At 31.9% G+C, this 18,908-nt stretch overlaps 2 protein-coding genes across 5 annotated transcripts; one reads left to right on the forward strand and one right to left on the reverse strand.

The window, feature by feature from the left end:
* The first annotated feature begins 532 nt into the window (after positions 1 to 532).
* LOC139852350 (SKP1-like protein 21) lies at positions 533 to 8,198 on the forward strand. 4 transcript variants are annotated; one of them, XM_071841627.1, is made up of 10 exons: positions 533 to 684; positions 2,571 to 2,654; positions 3,436 to 3,657; positions 4,548 to 4,739; positions 4,820 to 4,930; positions 5,566 to 5,644; positions 5,900 to 6,021; positions 6,400 to 6,581; positions 7,045 to 7,178; positions 7,859 to 8,198. In XM_071841627.1, the coding sequence occupies exons 2-10, from the start codon at positions 2,625 to 2,627 to the stop codon at positions 7,897 to 7,899; spliced, it is 1,113 nt and encodes a 370-aa protein (XP_071697728.1). In that variant the 5' UTR covers positions 533 to 684; positions 2,571 to 2,624; the 3' UTR covers positions 7,900 to 8,198. The 4 variants fall into 4 exon arrangements, with proteins under 4 accessions (XP_071697728.1, XP_071697729.1, XP_071697730.1 ...); XM_071841628.1 differs by having other exon boundaries at positions 533 to 671; XM_071841629.1 differs by having other exon boundaries at positions 7,875 to 8,194.
* A 519-nt stretch (positions 8,199 to 8,717) lies between these two features.
* On the reverse strand, positions 8,718 to 14,252 carry LOC139852351 (signal peptide peptidase-like 4). The gene is made up of 14 exons (XM_071841631.1): positions 14,090 to 14,252; positions 12,937 to 13,095; positions 12,747 to 12,858; positions 11,644 to 11,763; positions 11,377 to 11,528; positions 10,936 to 11,118; positions 10,799 to 10,833; positions 10,492 to 10,654; positions 10,201 to 10,254; positions 9,878 to 9,970; positions 9,616 to 9,758; positions 9,368 to 9,438; positions 9,197 to 9,280; positions 8,718 to 9,124 (listed from the first exon to the last, which is right to left on the reverse strand). Exons 1-14 carry the CDS (start codon positions 14,234 to 14,236, stop codon positions 9,015 to 9,017), a joined length of 1,626 nt encoding a protein of 541 aa, XP_071697732.1. The 5' UTR covers positions 14,237 to 14,252; the 3' UTR covers positions 8,718 to 9,014.
* Positions 14,253 to 18,908: the final 4,656 nt, after the last annotated feature.

Here is an 18,908-nt window from a genome sequence, read left to right on the forward strand (position 1 = left end):
GAGTTTCAAGCATTCAAAACATGACAAAAACGGCTACAATTATTAGAGTTTGATTTATTTGTTTAAACCATACTTGTCAAAATCGGTTTCAGCCGCTTGTAAGAAAAATACCTGAAACCCAGTTTTTTTAGAAACTCGGTTTATCTCTCCTCTGAACATCTCACAAGGACCGACTTTGGGAAGTCTGGTTTATGATGAAATGTACCGAACCATGTTTGCCAAACACGATTATATCTGTAATTTTTTTTTTATTCATGTAAAAAACTTCTAATAATAATATTACTATTTAAGGAAAAAAAAATCGTTATCTACGTTTTGATAACTTGCAAGTTGCGTAATATGTGTTGCGAGTCTGTGGCATACTAACAAGCAACACGCAATCTAGGGTGGTTTATACAACCCCAAAAACTTACAATTGAAACCCTCAAAGTTATCCTCTTCGTGCTACGAACCCCTCATATTTTTACCCCTAACTGGAATCACACATATACACATACATACACGGCATACAAAACAGGTATAAGCAACACAGAAAATAAAATCACACGCAAACGATACAAATTTCATCTTTGTCGTTCTTATCCATTAATTGATTCTGCTAATAACTGCCAATTTCGCACCAATTTTTTAAAAAGCCCCAACTCTCATATATCTATTAGATCGTCATTCAGGTACCTGTAAACTGTAATCTTCGCTTTCATTTGTTTAAATGTACACGATTACGTGTTAATTGAAATAATTTGTCTAATTTTTTCTGCTGTTAGTTAAATACTATTAAGCTGCTTTAATATTATAGTGTTTGTAGTCACGAATTAGGTTTAATATATTTAATTTTTATTTTAGGTTTTATAATCATCATTTATAATTCTTCTATATAGTTGTGTGAAATTGACTAACTTGAGTTAATCTGCGGTAAAATGGACGTGTATTATGTAAATTGGTGGCGGTTTAGGGTTAGGGTTTTGCTAAATTCATGAATTAATTGGCTTTATTTCAGTGTTAATCTGAATAATATGGTGTTTTTGTTAATCAACTGAATTAAATGGATGGGCTGTTTTTGGCTAGGTTTTGCAAAATTGATGACTAATTTGGTTTGATTTTGGTGTTTATTTAAAATGAAAGTCTGTATGAGTAGCTGATAAAGTTAATTAGGCTTGAATGATTATAAGAGTTGTTAATGTATGATGATATAAATATTTGATTAGAAAGTTGTTTTACCCTTGTATTACTTTTTTGGTTAGTTGGTATACACGAATTGCGATGTAACCCGAATCAGTAGGGTTTTGATGAATTTTTGAATTACTCCAGCTATTTAACTGCTACAGTTTAACAAGTTAGTATAATAGGAATTCATTCTAATCTTTATAGTGAAATGGACTATTGGTTAATGCCTAGGGCGTTGCCTGTTAGTAAACTAGTTTGGTGTTATCTGTGATATTTGTATCTTCAGTTTACTTAGTTAATAAGGTTAACTGCTTTAAATTCTAACTAAGAAATCTCTTTTATAATTGCAGAATCGAGCAACTTTACTGTTTAATACGTAGTTAATAGGAAATGATAAACTAATTAAGATATGTTATTATGTATGATAAGTTATTATGTTATTTCATTGCTATTTAGCTACTTCGAGGGAGCTTGAAAAGTTAGTTCTATTAAATGTATTGCTGTAAATGATCATATTTGTTTATGTTAAATGTCACATTTGCCTTGTACCTCTCATTTCTACGAACGGAAATATCTATTGGTTCTGCCTGTGCTGCTCTTTCTTATGTTTTCTTGCCCTAATGATCAGTTTGGAAAGAAATGATTATTGAAGTTGCGTGTTTCTGTATATTTATGCAATGCTTGATCAGCCATGTTGTCTACATACTTCCTTATGTTGGATATTTGTTTGCAAATATCATTACATATTGGGCACTATAGTTGGATTTATTTATTTGGATTCAAATTTCAACATGCAAAAACATTACATTTCAGAAGAAGCTAAATTTGTGGGTAGTATAATTGCAAAAAGGACAAGCGTTGTACCTGGGCACTTCTGATTCCCTTTTAGAAAGTTTTGGGCAATTTTGTAAGAGATTGTGTATTCGCAATCAAAAGCTCGTTTGTTTGCAGTGGCGAATCTAGGATCAAATGGTCCTAAGTGGTCCAACTTTAAATATCTTAATAGTTCATACTATAAAACCACAAATCCTAATAACATATGGGATCCTATGATTATATTTAGTGGTATCCTATACCATAAATCTTAAAAATCATAACCTTTATACACAATTAGTGGTGTCACAACACCCATTCACCTAGAATTGCCTCTGTCTGTTTGGAATGTCATCGCCTTTAAGAAAAAGCATATGATGCCTGCTGCTTAATCTGTAATCAGTCGGTATAACATAATCTTAATAGGGATTCCGCTGGTATTCATATGGGAAATTCTAATATAATGGCCGTGTTTGATGATATGTAATCGTGATTACTGCAGTTTTATCTATTTGTGCTTATTTATGATATCACTGAAAACTTATTAATATCCATAATATTATCAAAATTCTAACATGAGATCTTGATTACAGGCTATACATTATTCTTGCGGCATTCGTGTTTTGCTAATTTATTTTACAGACTTAATGTCAGAACCGGACGTGATCAAACCCGAGGTATCGAATAGGGTTTCTCTCCCTTTTTTACCATATGAATCTACGCCTTTTTATATGTTTTAGGTTTTCAATTACCATTGAATTTTAGGATTCTAACATCTACATCGGTGTGCCTATAATTTCTATGTAATGTCCCTGTCGTACCAAAAACTAGCAAAGATACGTTTGGCCTCTGCTAGCTAGCAGTGTCTTGGATTACATAATTAAACATGCTTGACACGATTGTTGTATCTTATATCAAACATGTTTTTGTGAACTGCGGCTTTTGTTTTTTAGATAGTCAACATACCACTACCTGTTTATGCTTAAGAACTGGAATTGGAAGAGTTGCCAACTGAATTGCTTAGGTTGTAAATTCCAAAACGGTAACAGGGGCCATTTAGTATATATATATTTATTACTCTTAGATATTCTGATCAAATACACATATTGAAATGGTTTTTCCCAGAAGCTCATATTTGGAGTTAGAATTTTTAAAAACCTTCTGAATCCTCAAACTCGAATAAAAATATTTACGAAATACAGACCCGACTTAAGCAAGTACTTAACCTTTTTTTGTATCTATAGAATGATTTGACATCTTACTGAAACAAATGACCAAACTTCAAATTTAATCTGCAAATATCATAGAGCTGTTGTTGAAGACATCATCTTACATTAAATTCATTATTGATATCTCATTATTTTGTGATTTTAACAGTTTGGTCTTCATTAACTAACAGTGCCCTAATCACAATTTTATTAGAATTATATTTTGAAATTTTTTTTTTTTTCTTTCTAGATGATGAAGTCATATATATGGCTTCAAACTGCTGATGAATCAATTCAACAAGTGGAACAGGAGGTCGCTATATTTTGTCCTTATATATGTCGTGAGATACATGCAGGCATGGGATCTTCAAAAACTCATCCAATCTCGCTTCCAGCTAGAGTAAATCCCGTCACATTAAGTTTAATTCTTGATTATTGCCGTTTCCATCAAGTCCCAGGACGCTCTAACAAGGTATGTTTTAAAGGTTTATATGCAACCTGTTTATATGAAATTGCATCCATTATGGGTAGTATAATATCGGTAATGGGTCAAATGGGTATTGTTTAAAGAAGAGCTACAAATGGAAGTAAGAAAAATGGTTTATTATCAATCCACCAAATTTAGTAATTTTAACCTTTTAGTATGTTTTATTACAAGATTCGGTTCATCATTTTATTAAAGCTTTTGTAATCATATTTTATGGTTCAGTTATATATGTATTTTCAAGAAATGGACAAAAGGTATTACCAAGTCAAGCAATCAGACCTCAACCTTTGGCCTGGTGTAACGTGATCCATTAACACTATTTCCCAACCCTCTTTTAGTTTGTTATTAACCGCCTTTGATAGTATACAAGTATGTATGATCTTTCTCTGCCTTTAAAAAAAAAATTATGTAAATATTGTGCGCATATATATACGGATGGGTTGATTCAGGTTATGTTTTTAAGGTAAAATTGGGTAAGCTAAAATATAGGACAAATTATGAAACCTGTCAAACGGATCGAATGGTCCTCAAGAATTGTTAAAGCTCTTTCAAGGCACCTTTATAAAGTAGTTTTAGATTAATACTCTATTAACATAGTATATAAAAATTTTAAACACAATAATTATTTAGCGATCTATAAAAAGAACCGCTTGCAGGTTGGCCTTACCCCCTCCGTGTTCACGTTGACCTGTGCCAAAAAGTTAATCATCTTGACCTGTATTCAGAATTACCCATTTTACGTATTGCTCAACCTGCCCATATTGTCGTTCCTAGTTATTTTTTATAGGCACAAATGCATCCTAGTGTGATAACGTAGCATATATATGTTTGATTAATGAAACTAACCTTGGGTTCTTGGCTTTCCTTGTGCGTAGGAGCGAAAATCATTTGATGAGAAGTTCATTCGTATGGACACAAATAAGCTGTGCGAGTTAACATCTGCTGCTGATAGCTTGCAGTTAAAGCCGTTAGTTGATCTTACGAGTCGGGCACTTGCAAGAATGATTGAAGGAAAAACTCCCGAAGAGATCCGTGAAACTTTTCATATACCCGACGATCTAACAGAGGTCATTTGTGCTTTTATGTCCGTCTGTAACTTGTATACTCTAGGATTTCATAGCAAAAAACTGAAGTGCATTTGCTGCAGGAAGAGAAGTTGGAGCCCTTGAAAAATATAACTGATGATCCGCGAATACGATTATTGAATAGACTTTATGCAAGAAAGAGGAAAGAACTTAAAGAAAAGGAGAAACTCAAGGTAGTTTTTGTGTTTACCAGTTATTAATTTTTCTTTCACCTGTTATTGATGTTTGATTGAAATTAGAGGTGGCAATCTCCAGCAAATTTACTTTTTTTTAAAGGCGGTTAGGAGTCAATGACGGGGTCCGAACGTGATGTCGGAACTCACCCACTTGATCATTTCCTTGGTATGAACATTACAGTTCTATTGCCTTTCGGGAGGAAACCCCCACGGCGAATCCATATGGGCATCACGTGTAGTAAAAACCCCTCGGGTGAGGCTTGCACGCAAGATGTTCGCAACCTCCAAGGCTCGTGAAATGTGCGGGAAACCTCAAGGGAAATATTTTGTAGTTCATGGGATCGAACCCCTGACCTCCCTTATGGGAAGTCTGGTCATCACCAATACACCCGAGCAATTTACTTATGCTTAACCCGATCCGGACTTAAATTTACGAGTAAAAGCTATTGTTATTCACAAAAGGGACCGGGTCAAACATGTTCATAGTTGCCCTATAGAAAATGCATAAAATCTCTAACTCGTATATTTGGACCATTCCAACCTAGTTCGACCTGTACAAAATTTTATATATTTTGGCTGTTACTCAACATGATTGACCCACCCATTTTGCCACCTGGTGTTCTGATTTTCAGAATGTTGAGGTTGAAGAAGAGCATGTAGATGATCGTTCAGTGGATGAACTTTTGTCATTTATAAATGGAGAAAATGGAGGTACCTTTTTTCCTTTTCAATCTTCTATGTATGCGTAACTTTTTTCTCTTCTCCATTTTATTATATATATTTATCCTTATATCCTTATTTGTTTCCATGTTGGCTTTCATCGAAGTTTATTCTATTGAATTGATATTTCCTTTTGCTCTTGTTTACATTCATATGTCGATATTAACATAGATCTTTAGCTCTTATTGTTACCCTCGTGTCTTGAAATATGTGATCGAGGAGAAGTTAATTAGCTGAATCTTGCAGAGTCAAAGGAAGTAAAAACAGCAAAGAGCAAAAAGAAAAATCGTAAAAGAAAAGACCAACAAAAGAATGCTTCTGTATGCACGGTCTCAAACACCTCTTCATCTTTAAACAATGTCACCAAGGTTCATTACCCAAATTTACATTGCTAAAATCATTACTGGCAGACTTTTGAACCGTCGTACTTGAATTATAAATTGTAAACATCCGTCGCTCTTGCTAAATTGCTAATCAGAGCACACTAAGTTTACAAAAGTTCTAAGTTTTGGGCGACTTAAATGCAATGCAAAAAATATGGATTTTATTTATTTATTTATTTATTTATTTGCCCTAAAACATTCTTTATAGTGTTATTTTGCATTTTTTATATAGCAGAACAATGGTTTGTTTCATGGCAGAAATGCAATGTATGATGGTTTTACGTCAATCACTCATAAAAGAACTTTATCAAACATTTACGCTAAGAACTATATTAACCAAACCGATTTTGTTGTATGCTTCAGGAATCAAATGGTACAAGTTCAGTGGGGCATGGTGATAGGGTCGAAGGTCATTGTTTACCCAATATCAATGAGCTTTTGAAGTTATCAAATTCAGAAGATGATAGATTTGCTATTGAGGATGAGTTTGATGACTGTGATATAGGAGATGAAATCGATCCTGAAATAAAAGAACAAATTGACCGGTACTGCTTATTTTTGTTTTGGTACTGCTTATTTTTGCTGATTTATAACAAACTAAACTGCAGTTGTAACTATTATAAGATTCTGAAGTACCTTTAAATGGAACTTTAATTGAGAAGCTGAGGTTTCAAGTTGTAATATTATACAATTTAATCTGTTACTGGCCTTTCAAAAAAAAAAAAAAAAAAAAAAATTAACCTGTTACTGTAATTGACAAATTCGTATGGTAACCCGGTTAGACTGCCGTCTGAGTAAAATTACTCTTCCTCCTCCCCATGTAGCCAGAACAGGGAAAACCTTTTCCGTTTACCTGTTTTTACATTCATGTTTTATGCGTTTTTTTTTCCCATTTTTATTATATATATATTCCTGGTATGGTGTGTAATTGACAGATGTATTAGTAAATGTTAATGCATAAATACATTATTGGTATTCTTTTGGTTTCTCATTTCTATATACTTTCAGAGAAGTGGAGGACTTTGCTCGAAGGTTGAATTCTGATTGGCCAGAGAGAGTTCAAGAGCTCTTATCTGTTGGCCAAGAACGAAGACCAACTTTATATACTGTTAACGGAAATGGCTGCTCAGCAAAACGTTCATGTACGAATACTTTCTCGACTCATTCATTTCTTTTTCTATTTTGGGTTTTGATCATCTGTTCCTGTTAGAGGTGGCTGTTTTGACCCATTTACTTCTGAATTGGTTGACACGGAATGTTGGTTGACACGGAATCTGTTAACTTAAACACGTAAGGTCAATTCAATTATTTATGCATACCTAAAATTGATTTAGGGAGTAAGAATGAAATCACTGCTATGCACCTATATGATGGCACGCAAACACAAATATTTACCTGCTTTTTCTCTGCACTTTGATAAGGATAGCGTAGTAAATTCTTCAACTGGAATAGCACGAACTCTAGTAGCGAATACATTATATAAAGTATGACTTGGGTTCGTTTATTTGCTATAGGATAAGGTCTGTTATGACTGTTTGCAGCTAGGAATCTCATTCGGTCCCACTGGATGTAGGTTGATCACATCGATTGAGTAAACCCACATTATTATTTCAACTGTAGTTAAACCACTCTGACTCTATGGCAGACCTGATGTGTGCTTACTTTAAAAAAAAAAAAAAATTAATAATATTTGCTATCTGGTGTTAGAATGTATCATTTGATATGTTATGCATCTTGCTTGAGTTGTCACTATTGTTCGCTCAAATATGTTTTTTTTTTTTTTTATAACCTGTTGATTCCGTACTGATTTTAACATCTATAGCTCTGGTAATGGACAGGTTCAACAGGGTTGGAGAAGTATGATAAGTGATATCTATAACCACACAGACTCGATTTTGACCTTCAGAAAGAGATTAGAAAATGTGCATGGATTACCAACTGTAAACCGTCTAATTATGTTTCTTTTTATTTATCTTTATGAATAACAGATGACGAAATTTTGAGTTTTTTCTATATGGTTGGATGATAATCAAAGTGCAGCAAAAAAGAGTGGTACCATATTTAGTGAAGTACATGGAGACAAGTAGGCTACCCATCATGTTTTGCATTTAAATATAACAAAAGCAAAGTGTTTTCTTAAAAGAGAAACATTGAATCAACTTCAGATCTTTTGCTAATACTGTAACAAACAATGACCTATGACAACAAACAAAAGCAAGATAGATTAAAGGTATGTTTAGCTATTAAAAAGAAATATACTTTTCCATTTTTATTTTTGTGTCAAGTGTTTTGTCCTTTAAGAAGCCAATGGAAATTCAAAAAAAAATTTCAAATTTAAATCAATTTATTTTTCAGAACAAGTACTGTATTTTATACTTCCAGTTATAAATAAATATATAAAAAAAATTTCAATACAAATTTTTATCAGAAAAAAAAAAATAGTAAAGCACCATTAAGTGTTTAAAAGGCTAGATAGTATTATTATTTTGTTACTCAGGTGACCAAAGATGCTTCAAAAACAACTCAAATTGTATGCACTTACTTTGCTAAGTACCAGAAAACAAATTATCATGTGATGATCAGTCATGTAACATCTCCTAAAGACTTGGTAATTCAACAGCATAAATGCTCTTATTCGTAATCGAGACTAGGTAGAATTCAGTTTTTAGATGAACTACAAATTGCACGAATTTATATGAATGCGCCGAATTGGTTACAAAACCAATTAACAACAGAGCATACCAGACCAAGTACTGGACCAGAGCTGGCTTTGGTCTATAGTTCTTGATCTGTCGATAACCACTACATTCATGATCTTTTCAAACTTTGATCATTGTTATGGTCCAATGTAGTAAGAAAACATACCACCCATGAGTTTATTACAAAATTTTTGAACCTGGAGTGACATCATATTATATTTAGTATTTCTATAGAGTTAGCTTTGTGTTTTAAATTACACATTTACGAAAACTGGCAGTTTACTCTTCACAAGGTTGAAGCTGCACATGCGGACAAATCCTGTCGAGTTCACCTCTCGTCCATAAATGACTTAACTCTCCTCGTTTTGTTCCTAATGTTATAAATGTGACTGAAAATACGGTGTTACAAGGTTTAGTTTTATAAGCGCTCAATCAAATTTAACTACAGAAATGAAACTTACCCAATGTGAAAGGAACGATGTAAAGCAATGCGGGCTGACCATGTCCGTCCATCAAGTTCAAAGCTATGTAAGTTATAAACAGACCTGCATCACAGCAGGCGTTTAAATCTTCGGTCCAAATTTCATGCCCACCAGGTTTGAACATTACTGTAATCATATGAATTTTCATACCTAGCCCGTACGCAATCATCGTCCATAAGAAATATCCTTCTCGGAGGCTCTTGTTGGACAACCAATCATACCTTCAAATTTCAGAACAATGTTGGACTCATAACCATTATAATATATTTACATTATACATATTGACCCGAACCCATATTGACATGTTACCCAACCTGTCTGACCCGCCCAATTAGCCACCTCTAGTAGTCCAATCATTAAAAAAGAAAAAAGAAAAAAAAAAAAACAATGATTCAAACCTTAGAGAAAATGCTACTAACAATCCTGGTAAAATAATGTCACCAAATCCGATGATGCTGTAACCACCCCAAGGATCGAACATCCGCGGGATTTTAAGTAGCATTGGAATGCCGTCTTCTCCACTCTTATCACCACGAGCTACCTGCGTTTATTAAATGGAACAGTCAAGCTACAGTGATGTCAAAAAACAAAGTATTTTTAAGTTTAGTTTTTCTTTGAAAGGCCACAAAATATTTTTTATTACAAGATCAGATCACTCACCACTATCATGACACTTTTATGAAAAATCCATTTAGAAACAAAAACCCAGAAAATATCGTACAAGAACGCACAGCTGAGTAGAACTGCTCCCACCTGTTCCATCATCAAATATCATATATCAAATATCAAATTTAAAATAATATTAATAAAAGCTAACTCAGCCAGACGAAAATCGAACATAAGGTTACATATACAAATCTTATTATCATGATTGGGTATATGATTATAAGAAAACATGCAGGTTAATGTGTTATTCAGCATATGATTATAAGAAGCAAAACGAAAGGAGAAACATTTCCTTGATAATGAAACTAAATAATAACCTTGAGATTAGGCACTTTTATCACCTGGATTACTGTGATTATCAGCGTAACGCCCTGATTACAAAAATAAAAATATAATAAAATTTTTAGCTATGTAACTATTTCATCTGTATTCAAGCCAAAATGAACAGAGGGCGTGACGCCACTTGAATGTATCAAACATATTTCTTTTTTCTCGTTACAAAGAACATATAAGATTATAAGCGGTAGATCAATAAAAAAAAAGTAATAAAAAAGCAATTCAGGAAGTTTAAATTTGATATATATAAAACAATAAAGGGTCGATCTTACTAGTATATCTTGGCCTATCCAAGCAAAATGGTGCCGACGAAAAGCAGCCCATAAAATAGCACATACCACACACAATGGAGATACAAATAATGCCAAATATGATACTGCTCCTAAAAAAAGGATCTTGATAAATGTTTTCGCAGCTTGTTCCAGTGATCTGAAACTGCATTTACTAAACTGTTAGTTCGGGATTATAATGTAAATTCTAATTATCTAATCTGAAAGGTATAGACCACACGTTTAAAATTCCGACCTATGTGGAGTTTCGAACCACAAAATTAACAAGAAATGAGAGGGACATCCATACCATGATAATATGGTCACCAAACAAGTTACCAAACCCTGAAAATGAAGAGAAAAAAAAAACACTTTGATTTCCGTTTGACTCATTAAAACCGAAAGGTTTATGTCTATCACATTATTACTAGGTGAAAGATTACGTACCTCGGCCCCACCAATGGCGAATAGGACAACCAAGACCTCGATAAATGCATACGACATCTTCTTGTAAAGCAAAACTAAGAAACATGACGCAACCACCACAAACGCCAATGCCGATGTGGTCGTGATCTCCACTACACCACTAGAATAAGAAGGTTCCGTATTCAAGTATTCATCAGAAGCATCCTGAAAATTTCAATATTGATAACAGGATTTATTAGTTTTATCCATTTTGAAATAAACTAATTAGTGTGACAATTGTGATACCATAGTTATATTAATATTCCATCCTAAAATAATCTAAACTTATGAGTAGAATGGTTTGGAAACGTTAATACATTAAGAATAAAATCTGGATAGCTTGCGACCCATTTAACCGGTCGACTTGACCTGTTCATGAATAAATGGGTCAAAATAGCCACCACTAAAGTAAGCGACAAAAACCTTTAATAGTTTGTCCTGATCAATTGCTGATTCTCGAGCAGTCCAGGCAGACCAGTAAGATGCACATAATATAGTACCCACAGCCATAAGCCATAATAACACCTCAGCAACGTCTACAGGCGGGCGGCTAGGAGAGTATAGCTGCACAGATACTGAGAAAATAGCATATCATTAGCATCATACCATTCATTGTTTAATGTTTAAGTATAGTTATTTAATAATAATTAATTTATAACGATTGTAACAAAATGCACAATGCCATTTTACCATTTAGTGTTTTCTGTAAACTTCCTCTCAAGCTTTCGCCAGCATCTTGTGGAAGCATGACTACCGGGATGCCAATATCAATATCATGTTCATCGTCTTCACACACCATCTTGAACAGTTCTGCGTAAGTATACACATTAGCTCACTGTTGTAAAAGTCGGCCGAGTCTGATGACACGTCGGTTTTGGGATTGGCCCGTCCCGGCTCGCCCAAAAACGCCTTAAAAGTCGGTCAACGCTAAAGTCAGGCTGAGCCGGCCGAGTCGGGACTTGCGAATCTAGGATCAAAACTCAACGGTGTTCTGCATATTTTTTTACGAAGTACCTTTCATATTTGATGGTTGTTTACCTAAAAAAAAAACCTTAGATCTCACAAACATATGCGGTCCTATATTTGAATTTAGTGATGTCCTATATAATTTGAAACATACTTTGTAAAAAAAATATTCCATACTAGTGGTGTCACTACCACACAACCTAAAATCGCCCCTGCGAGTTGGTCAAAGTTTGGTTAAAAAAATTATATTTTTCAAAATTAGATTTTGTTTCATATATATATGTTAGAAAAATTTAGGTTTTATGTTTGATACATATATGTGTAATATATATTTTTAATTTATCTATTACTAAAAGTCAACATTGAATAACGCTTGACTTGTCCCTTTAAGGTCCCAAAGGACTCGTCCCCCACTCACAATTTTTACAACCTTGCATTAGCTACACCATATCTACATAAATGCACACATTTATACACACGCGAGCGCGCGCACACACATATTTTTTTTGGGTACGCGAACGAGCACATTGGCTCCCCCATAGAAGGTAAAACCTCGGGTAATCAAGCCCCCCGAGCGCGAGACCCGGTACCGGGTGAATTGCGCACCCTCTGGTCACACTCCCTTTTTGAACAACTTGGCGTAGTCAGGAATTGAACCCGGGTGGTGTGCTTCATTGGGCAACTCGGTGACCACGCAAGTCTGCGTGGTTTAAACATATTTTTTAAGTATAGTGAAAGTAAGTCTCTTTTATATCGTGTGGAACTTTTATGGTTTCATCTTGGTTATTAACGACAAGTTATACAAAAAGAATTAGATATTGATGTACCTGTACTATTATTAATAATAAGGATGGCTGAAGCACCAGCAGCTTCAGCAACATTAGCCTTAGTCGTAAAACTACATTTACCGCGTTGTACAAGAATGATTTCACCAGTAAGCTACATACATTCACAGTTTCATACTCATCATTAACAAAAAGATATGAACATAGTAAAACAACGAAAAAACTACAAAACCTTGTTTTTAGGTGTTGTACAACAATCAGTAGGGTCTGCAAGAGCAACTCTGGTCTTATGAGCATCCATCTCTTTCGATTTCAAAGTGGGACCGAACCGCGCACCAACACCTACATATTCATCTTCTTCTTTATCATCAATCCATGTTGGAACATTCACCTGTTACATAACTAATTATACACAATGACAGAAGATAAAATACATTTCTCTGTTTCAGTTTTTAGAACATTTGAAACTTGTTCTATACCTAGATACCGGGAATACATATATCATTTATTTTTTTTAACAGCAGTACGGGATCACCCAGGAGGACTTAACCACCCACGCGTTCATCTCTCACAGTTGCATAACCCGCCCCCAACTGCTACCCGGGAGGAAACCCGGCCCAATCCGAGGGCATGGGCGGTAAAACACCCTACCCCGCTGCCCGCAACGCGATGTGCGGAAGGCATCCTTGGTGGAATTCAAGGGTAAAGAGGCAACCTTGTATGTAATGTTGCACCCCACGGGAGTCGATCTCCTGACCTCTTGCTAAGAGGAGTAGGTGACTACCACATGAGCTACAACACAAGGTTAATACACACACACACACACACACACACATATATATATATATATATATATATATATATATATATATATATATATATATATATATATATCATATTCAAATGTAATAGAAAATCTGTAAACGACAAATCATGCATTTCACATTTGTATCTATAAACGAGGAAAATAAAGATTTCTCATTTCTAAGAAAACTTTTCTGGAAAACACAAACTTGAACACGTTCAGGGAAATGTGGGAAACAGTCATGAGATAACCCGATTATGTGAAGTACGTCTGATTAAAAAACTCTTTTTTTTTTTTTTTTTTTTCAATTTTGTCTGTTTTTATTCGAAACATCTAACTATTTCTACAAGTAATTGGATTATCCTATGTGTGAAGTAATAGTAAATTTGTAATCCTTGCAGTTATCTAGTACGGAGTACTATTTATTATTCACATTACCTTCCCCTATATACTAAAACATATGCTACTATTATCAAATAAAACTCAAATTACATACACTAGAATGTGTGTATAACCTGTGCATAGATATACATATACAGTCATAAACTCATAAATAAATAAGAATAAAATTAAAGATTACGAGAACGAAATCGTTGTCACAGCCAGGTCTAGTAGGAGACTTATCGTCATGTACAACTATATCGCCGGAAAGTACACCGGAAATTAGGGAAATTAAAACCACTGCAAGTAATAAAGTTCTATTAAGTTTTAATGCTGCTGCTTCCATTAATCAGATTGCTGATTCAATTGTTTGTTACAGAGATTGATAAAAAGAAATACATGAAATGAAATCATAAATTAGTGTTTGTTTAAACTTGTTACGGAGTAAAGTATGAATTTGCTTTGTCATCAAGTGGCTTGACGACGGAGAATACGGCACGAAATATTTATATATTTATATATTTATATGTTCACAATGCGGGTTAAATTGCATATTTGACTCGCGCCAATATTTGGGTGAGAATAAGACATACCTAACTGAACGTTAGAATTTTTCCGTGAGATTTGTTGGCACTTTTGACGAAAACTAACACCGGTTAACCCGTCGTTAGTATTTGACACAATGAGTGTTAGTCGGCAGGGTGACGAGATTTTTTTGGACGTATGGATTGGTTTTAATCGATCAAAATTGAACTCTTGTTTATATATTTAATAGGTTTAGAGCCTGTGTGTTGCACGGCTGCTCAAAAAGCGTTAAAATCATTAGTTACATATCGATACAGCTCTTAAAGATATTGGTGTTGTAAACGGTTTTGCAAATCGGGTTTATTTCGTGTTGTAAACGCTCCCTAGATGGCCACTGTAACAGTTAATTAGTACGACCAATATGCACGTATATGAAATTGTTGACATACATTATGTTCTACTAATATGTAAATGACAAAGTTACAAAATGATTGTTAGATAAGGATATAAACATGGGATATAAATGATTGTTACAAAAGGATGGAGTTAATTGTGACTTTTTTTAAGTCTATTTGACTTTTTTTCAAGGTATTAAAGAGATAGGATTACACCCTTTTTTTTTTAATTAATTTCATTAACTAATAATCCAATTAATAACATTATTTAGCTATTTAATGTTGTGAATAATTGTGAAAGAGACATATGAATTTTCCACTTGTCACAATTAGCTACAATTAAGGTGCTAATTAAACTCTTTTTATATAAGTATATAGATATAGATAGATTTGATTTATTTTATACTCCTTAATTTCTAATTATATTTTAACAAATCACTATACAAATATTAGACACAAACATTTGACATTATAAGTTAATGAATGTCAAATATATTCACAGTCAAAAATGTGAGGAAATTTTCGACCAAATTTAAACTTTAATCTTTATATGTTCCGACACGATAAGCAAAACTTGTTAAGCTGAATCACAAGAACTTGAAACTGTGTTCATACATTCATTTAACCTCGACCAAATTTCGACGATTCACGAATCATTATATAATTGAATATGAATATGTATATATGTGTGTGTATATATATATATATATATATATATATATATATATATATATATATATATATATATATATATATATATTATAACTTGAAAACATTAACAAAGTATTAGATGTATAATACTTTACATAAACGTATTTGTTTCAAAATATATTTAATGTGGTTATCGATGAAATTAGAAAATAATATCAAATGATTGATTTATCAGATTTATTGTATGATTACGAATCTCTGTTAAGAGGTCCACTTTGATTTAAGAAACCTTTCCTTTTAGCGGTAATCGGAATATTTGGTAAAGTGATTTACAAGTAAGAACAAATGTGTCAATTGATGAGGGTTAGACAAAAGTTAGTGGAGAACTGAATTTCATAATATTCGACTGACCTATTTTCAAACGTAAGAAAACGATTTCAAAAATTGAATTATTGTAATCTGTTATTTATAAAGGTAAATTGATTATATAGAATTATCAGAATTTAAGCTTTATATTATAAAGGTATATATATAGTGTTTCAAAAATGTAAACGTTATACGACATAGTAAATTCTATTATTTAAACGATTATATATAATAATCTTGGAAATATAATTATTCTTGAAAAGCCAAATATTATATCATTAGATAAATATTTCAAATATATATATTATGTATAATTCTAAATAAAAATATATATATCTAAATATTTTAACTTAGTCATAAAATGTTCTGATTTAAAATAATATATTTTGATAAACAACGAGCCACTGATTTATAGAAGCAAATGATCACAACCCTCAAATCTATAAGTTATATTTCTTATAATATGATTCATCGATGTTTAAGTCTAATTATTTATAAAGGTACACGTCGCGCATCGTTTAGTGTTAGTTTTATAAGCGTACGAATATGCGTTCGAAAAACCGAAACCATGACATGAGTCGAGTGACAACGTCCAAGTCAATGGAACTAATTTTACACGTTAACTATACCCGTAAATATAATATAATATATAATTAATTATATAAATTAAATATATTATATATATAATAATATTATAAAGTGTTGGCAAGGAAATTAATCGATCATGAGCTGTAAGTGGCACCCATGCGATCGCATGGCTATACCACATGAACCCTATGCGATCGCATGGGGTGGTTAGGTGGCTCATATCCCTTTAAGTATCGAATTCTGGCTCGTTTCAAATTCATATCACTCGAAATCTCTGCTCTCGCTTATATATTTATAATTATTATTATTATTATTAAGATTAGTATTATTATTAATCTTATTGTTATTATTATTAGAAGTACTAGTAGTATTAGTATTATTATACATAAAATACTACGACGGAGTCATGAGCGAATTATTTTCAAAACTGGTTTTTGAGTAGGATAGGGCTAAGGAAATTATGGGTTATAGCTATGGAGGTGATGGGTAATGTTCGGGGTATGCTCGCGAGGTCGATCTAGTATTTATCGTCTCCGTTGCGTCTACGTACTTTCCTGCAATATTGAATCTCAATATTGATACGTGAGCACTCATAACTTAATTTTTATATATAAATAGTGTATCCCTGACTAGTGCTCGAGTATATAGGATTATGCATGCTTGTATTTTTGATATCGTCATTAGATAAGTTATGTTGAATCCTGAATTAGTTACATATGTGGTTGAGATAAATTATAAGGTATGCATGTCGTTGAAAAGCTAGCGAAAAATTAAGAACTTTTCATTTAGAACTCGAATGGTTTCGATGAACAGATTAGAAGTTATAGTCAACTGAATTTTTGTATTATTATTAAAAATGATTATTATCATCGTCGTTATTATCGTCGTTATAATTGTTATCTAATTATTATTATTATTATTGTTATTATTATTATTATTATTATTATTATTATTATTATTATTATTATTATTATTATTATTATTATTATTATTATTATTATTATTATTATTATCATTATCGTTATTAATAAAGGGTATTATCATTAAAAATTGTTATTTTTATTACTATCGTTATCATCGTTAAGATTATAATTATTATTATTATTATTATTATTATTATTATTATTATTATTATTATTATTATTATTATTATTATTATTATTATTATTATTATTATTATTATTATTAACATCATCATTATTAAAATAGTTATTACTAGTAGTATTATCATAATACTTATTATTATTAGTATTATTATACTTAAAACTAATATTAGTAATATCTAATTAGTATGATTACTATTATTATCTTTTTTACGAACGCGATGTAAAAGACGACTAAGAGCTATTAACAAATTGATTAGGAAATAATGAGTATAAGTATCATGATGAAAGTAAAATATTGAAAGGTATTGATTTAGATAAAAATATCGTTTTCATTATTTTTATCATCATTATTATTAAAAGTATTATAAATATTAAAACTATCATTTTTACAAAAATTATTAATTATAGGAATATCATTATGAATATAAAATATCATTATCATTTTAATAAAAATTATCATTTTTAATATCATTTTTTAGTAAATATAAATATTATTATTATTAGTAGAATAATAATAATTATTATTACAAAATAATACAGCTTTTACTTACTATTATTATTATCGATATTATTTTATCAAATAAATATGTGATACAAACATATTTTATTACGTGTAACATAATTACATTAATAATACCTATCATATTATTTTTATAATATTAAATAAACTCTATAAATTTTATTACTTAAAATATATAAAAGTATATTTTATCATATAAATTTTAATATAAAATTTTATTTATTAATATATGAATTATAATATTTACTCTAATAAATCTGTTAAAAAAAAATTTAAAAAAATTTAAAACGACTATATTTAAACTATATAATAATCATGTATAAAATTTGGAAATCATTTTGAGTCAAATTGACTTTTGTTGACTTTTGCATAGTAGTCTCGAGCATTAGGATTCTGGTACACCATGACTTGACCTAAATTGTTAGACAAATATTGACTAACATATAAATATATATAATTAATATAGGTTCGTGAATCCGAGGCCAACCTTGCACTTGTTCAATACCATCATATGCATAATTGCTACGAATTACAGTATTGTGAGTTTCATTACTCCCTTTTTAAATGCTTTTGTAATATATATTTTTGGGACTGAGAATACATGCGCTTTTATAAATGTTTGACGAAATAGACACAAGTAATTGAAACTACATTCTATGGTTAAATGATCGAAGCCGAATATGCCCCTTTTTGCTTGGTAACCTAAGAATTAGTAAACCAGTCTACTAATTGACGCGAATCCTAAAGATAGATCTATTGGGCCTAATGAACCCCATCCGTTGTTGCGGATGCTTTAGTACTTCAAGTTTTTATATCATGTCCGATGGATGTCCCGGAATGATGGGGATATTCTTATATGCATCTTGT

The sequence above is a fragment of the Rutidosis leptorrhynchoides genome, chromosome 6, assembly GCF_046630445.1.
Source record: "Rutidosis leptorrhynchoides isolate AG116_Rl617_1_P2 chromosome 6, CSIRO_AGI_Rlap_v1, whole genome shotgun sequence".
Lineage (NCBI taxonomy): Eukaryota > Viridiplantae > Streptophyta > Magnoliopsida > Asterales > Asteraceae > Rutidosis > Rutidosis leptorrhynchoides.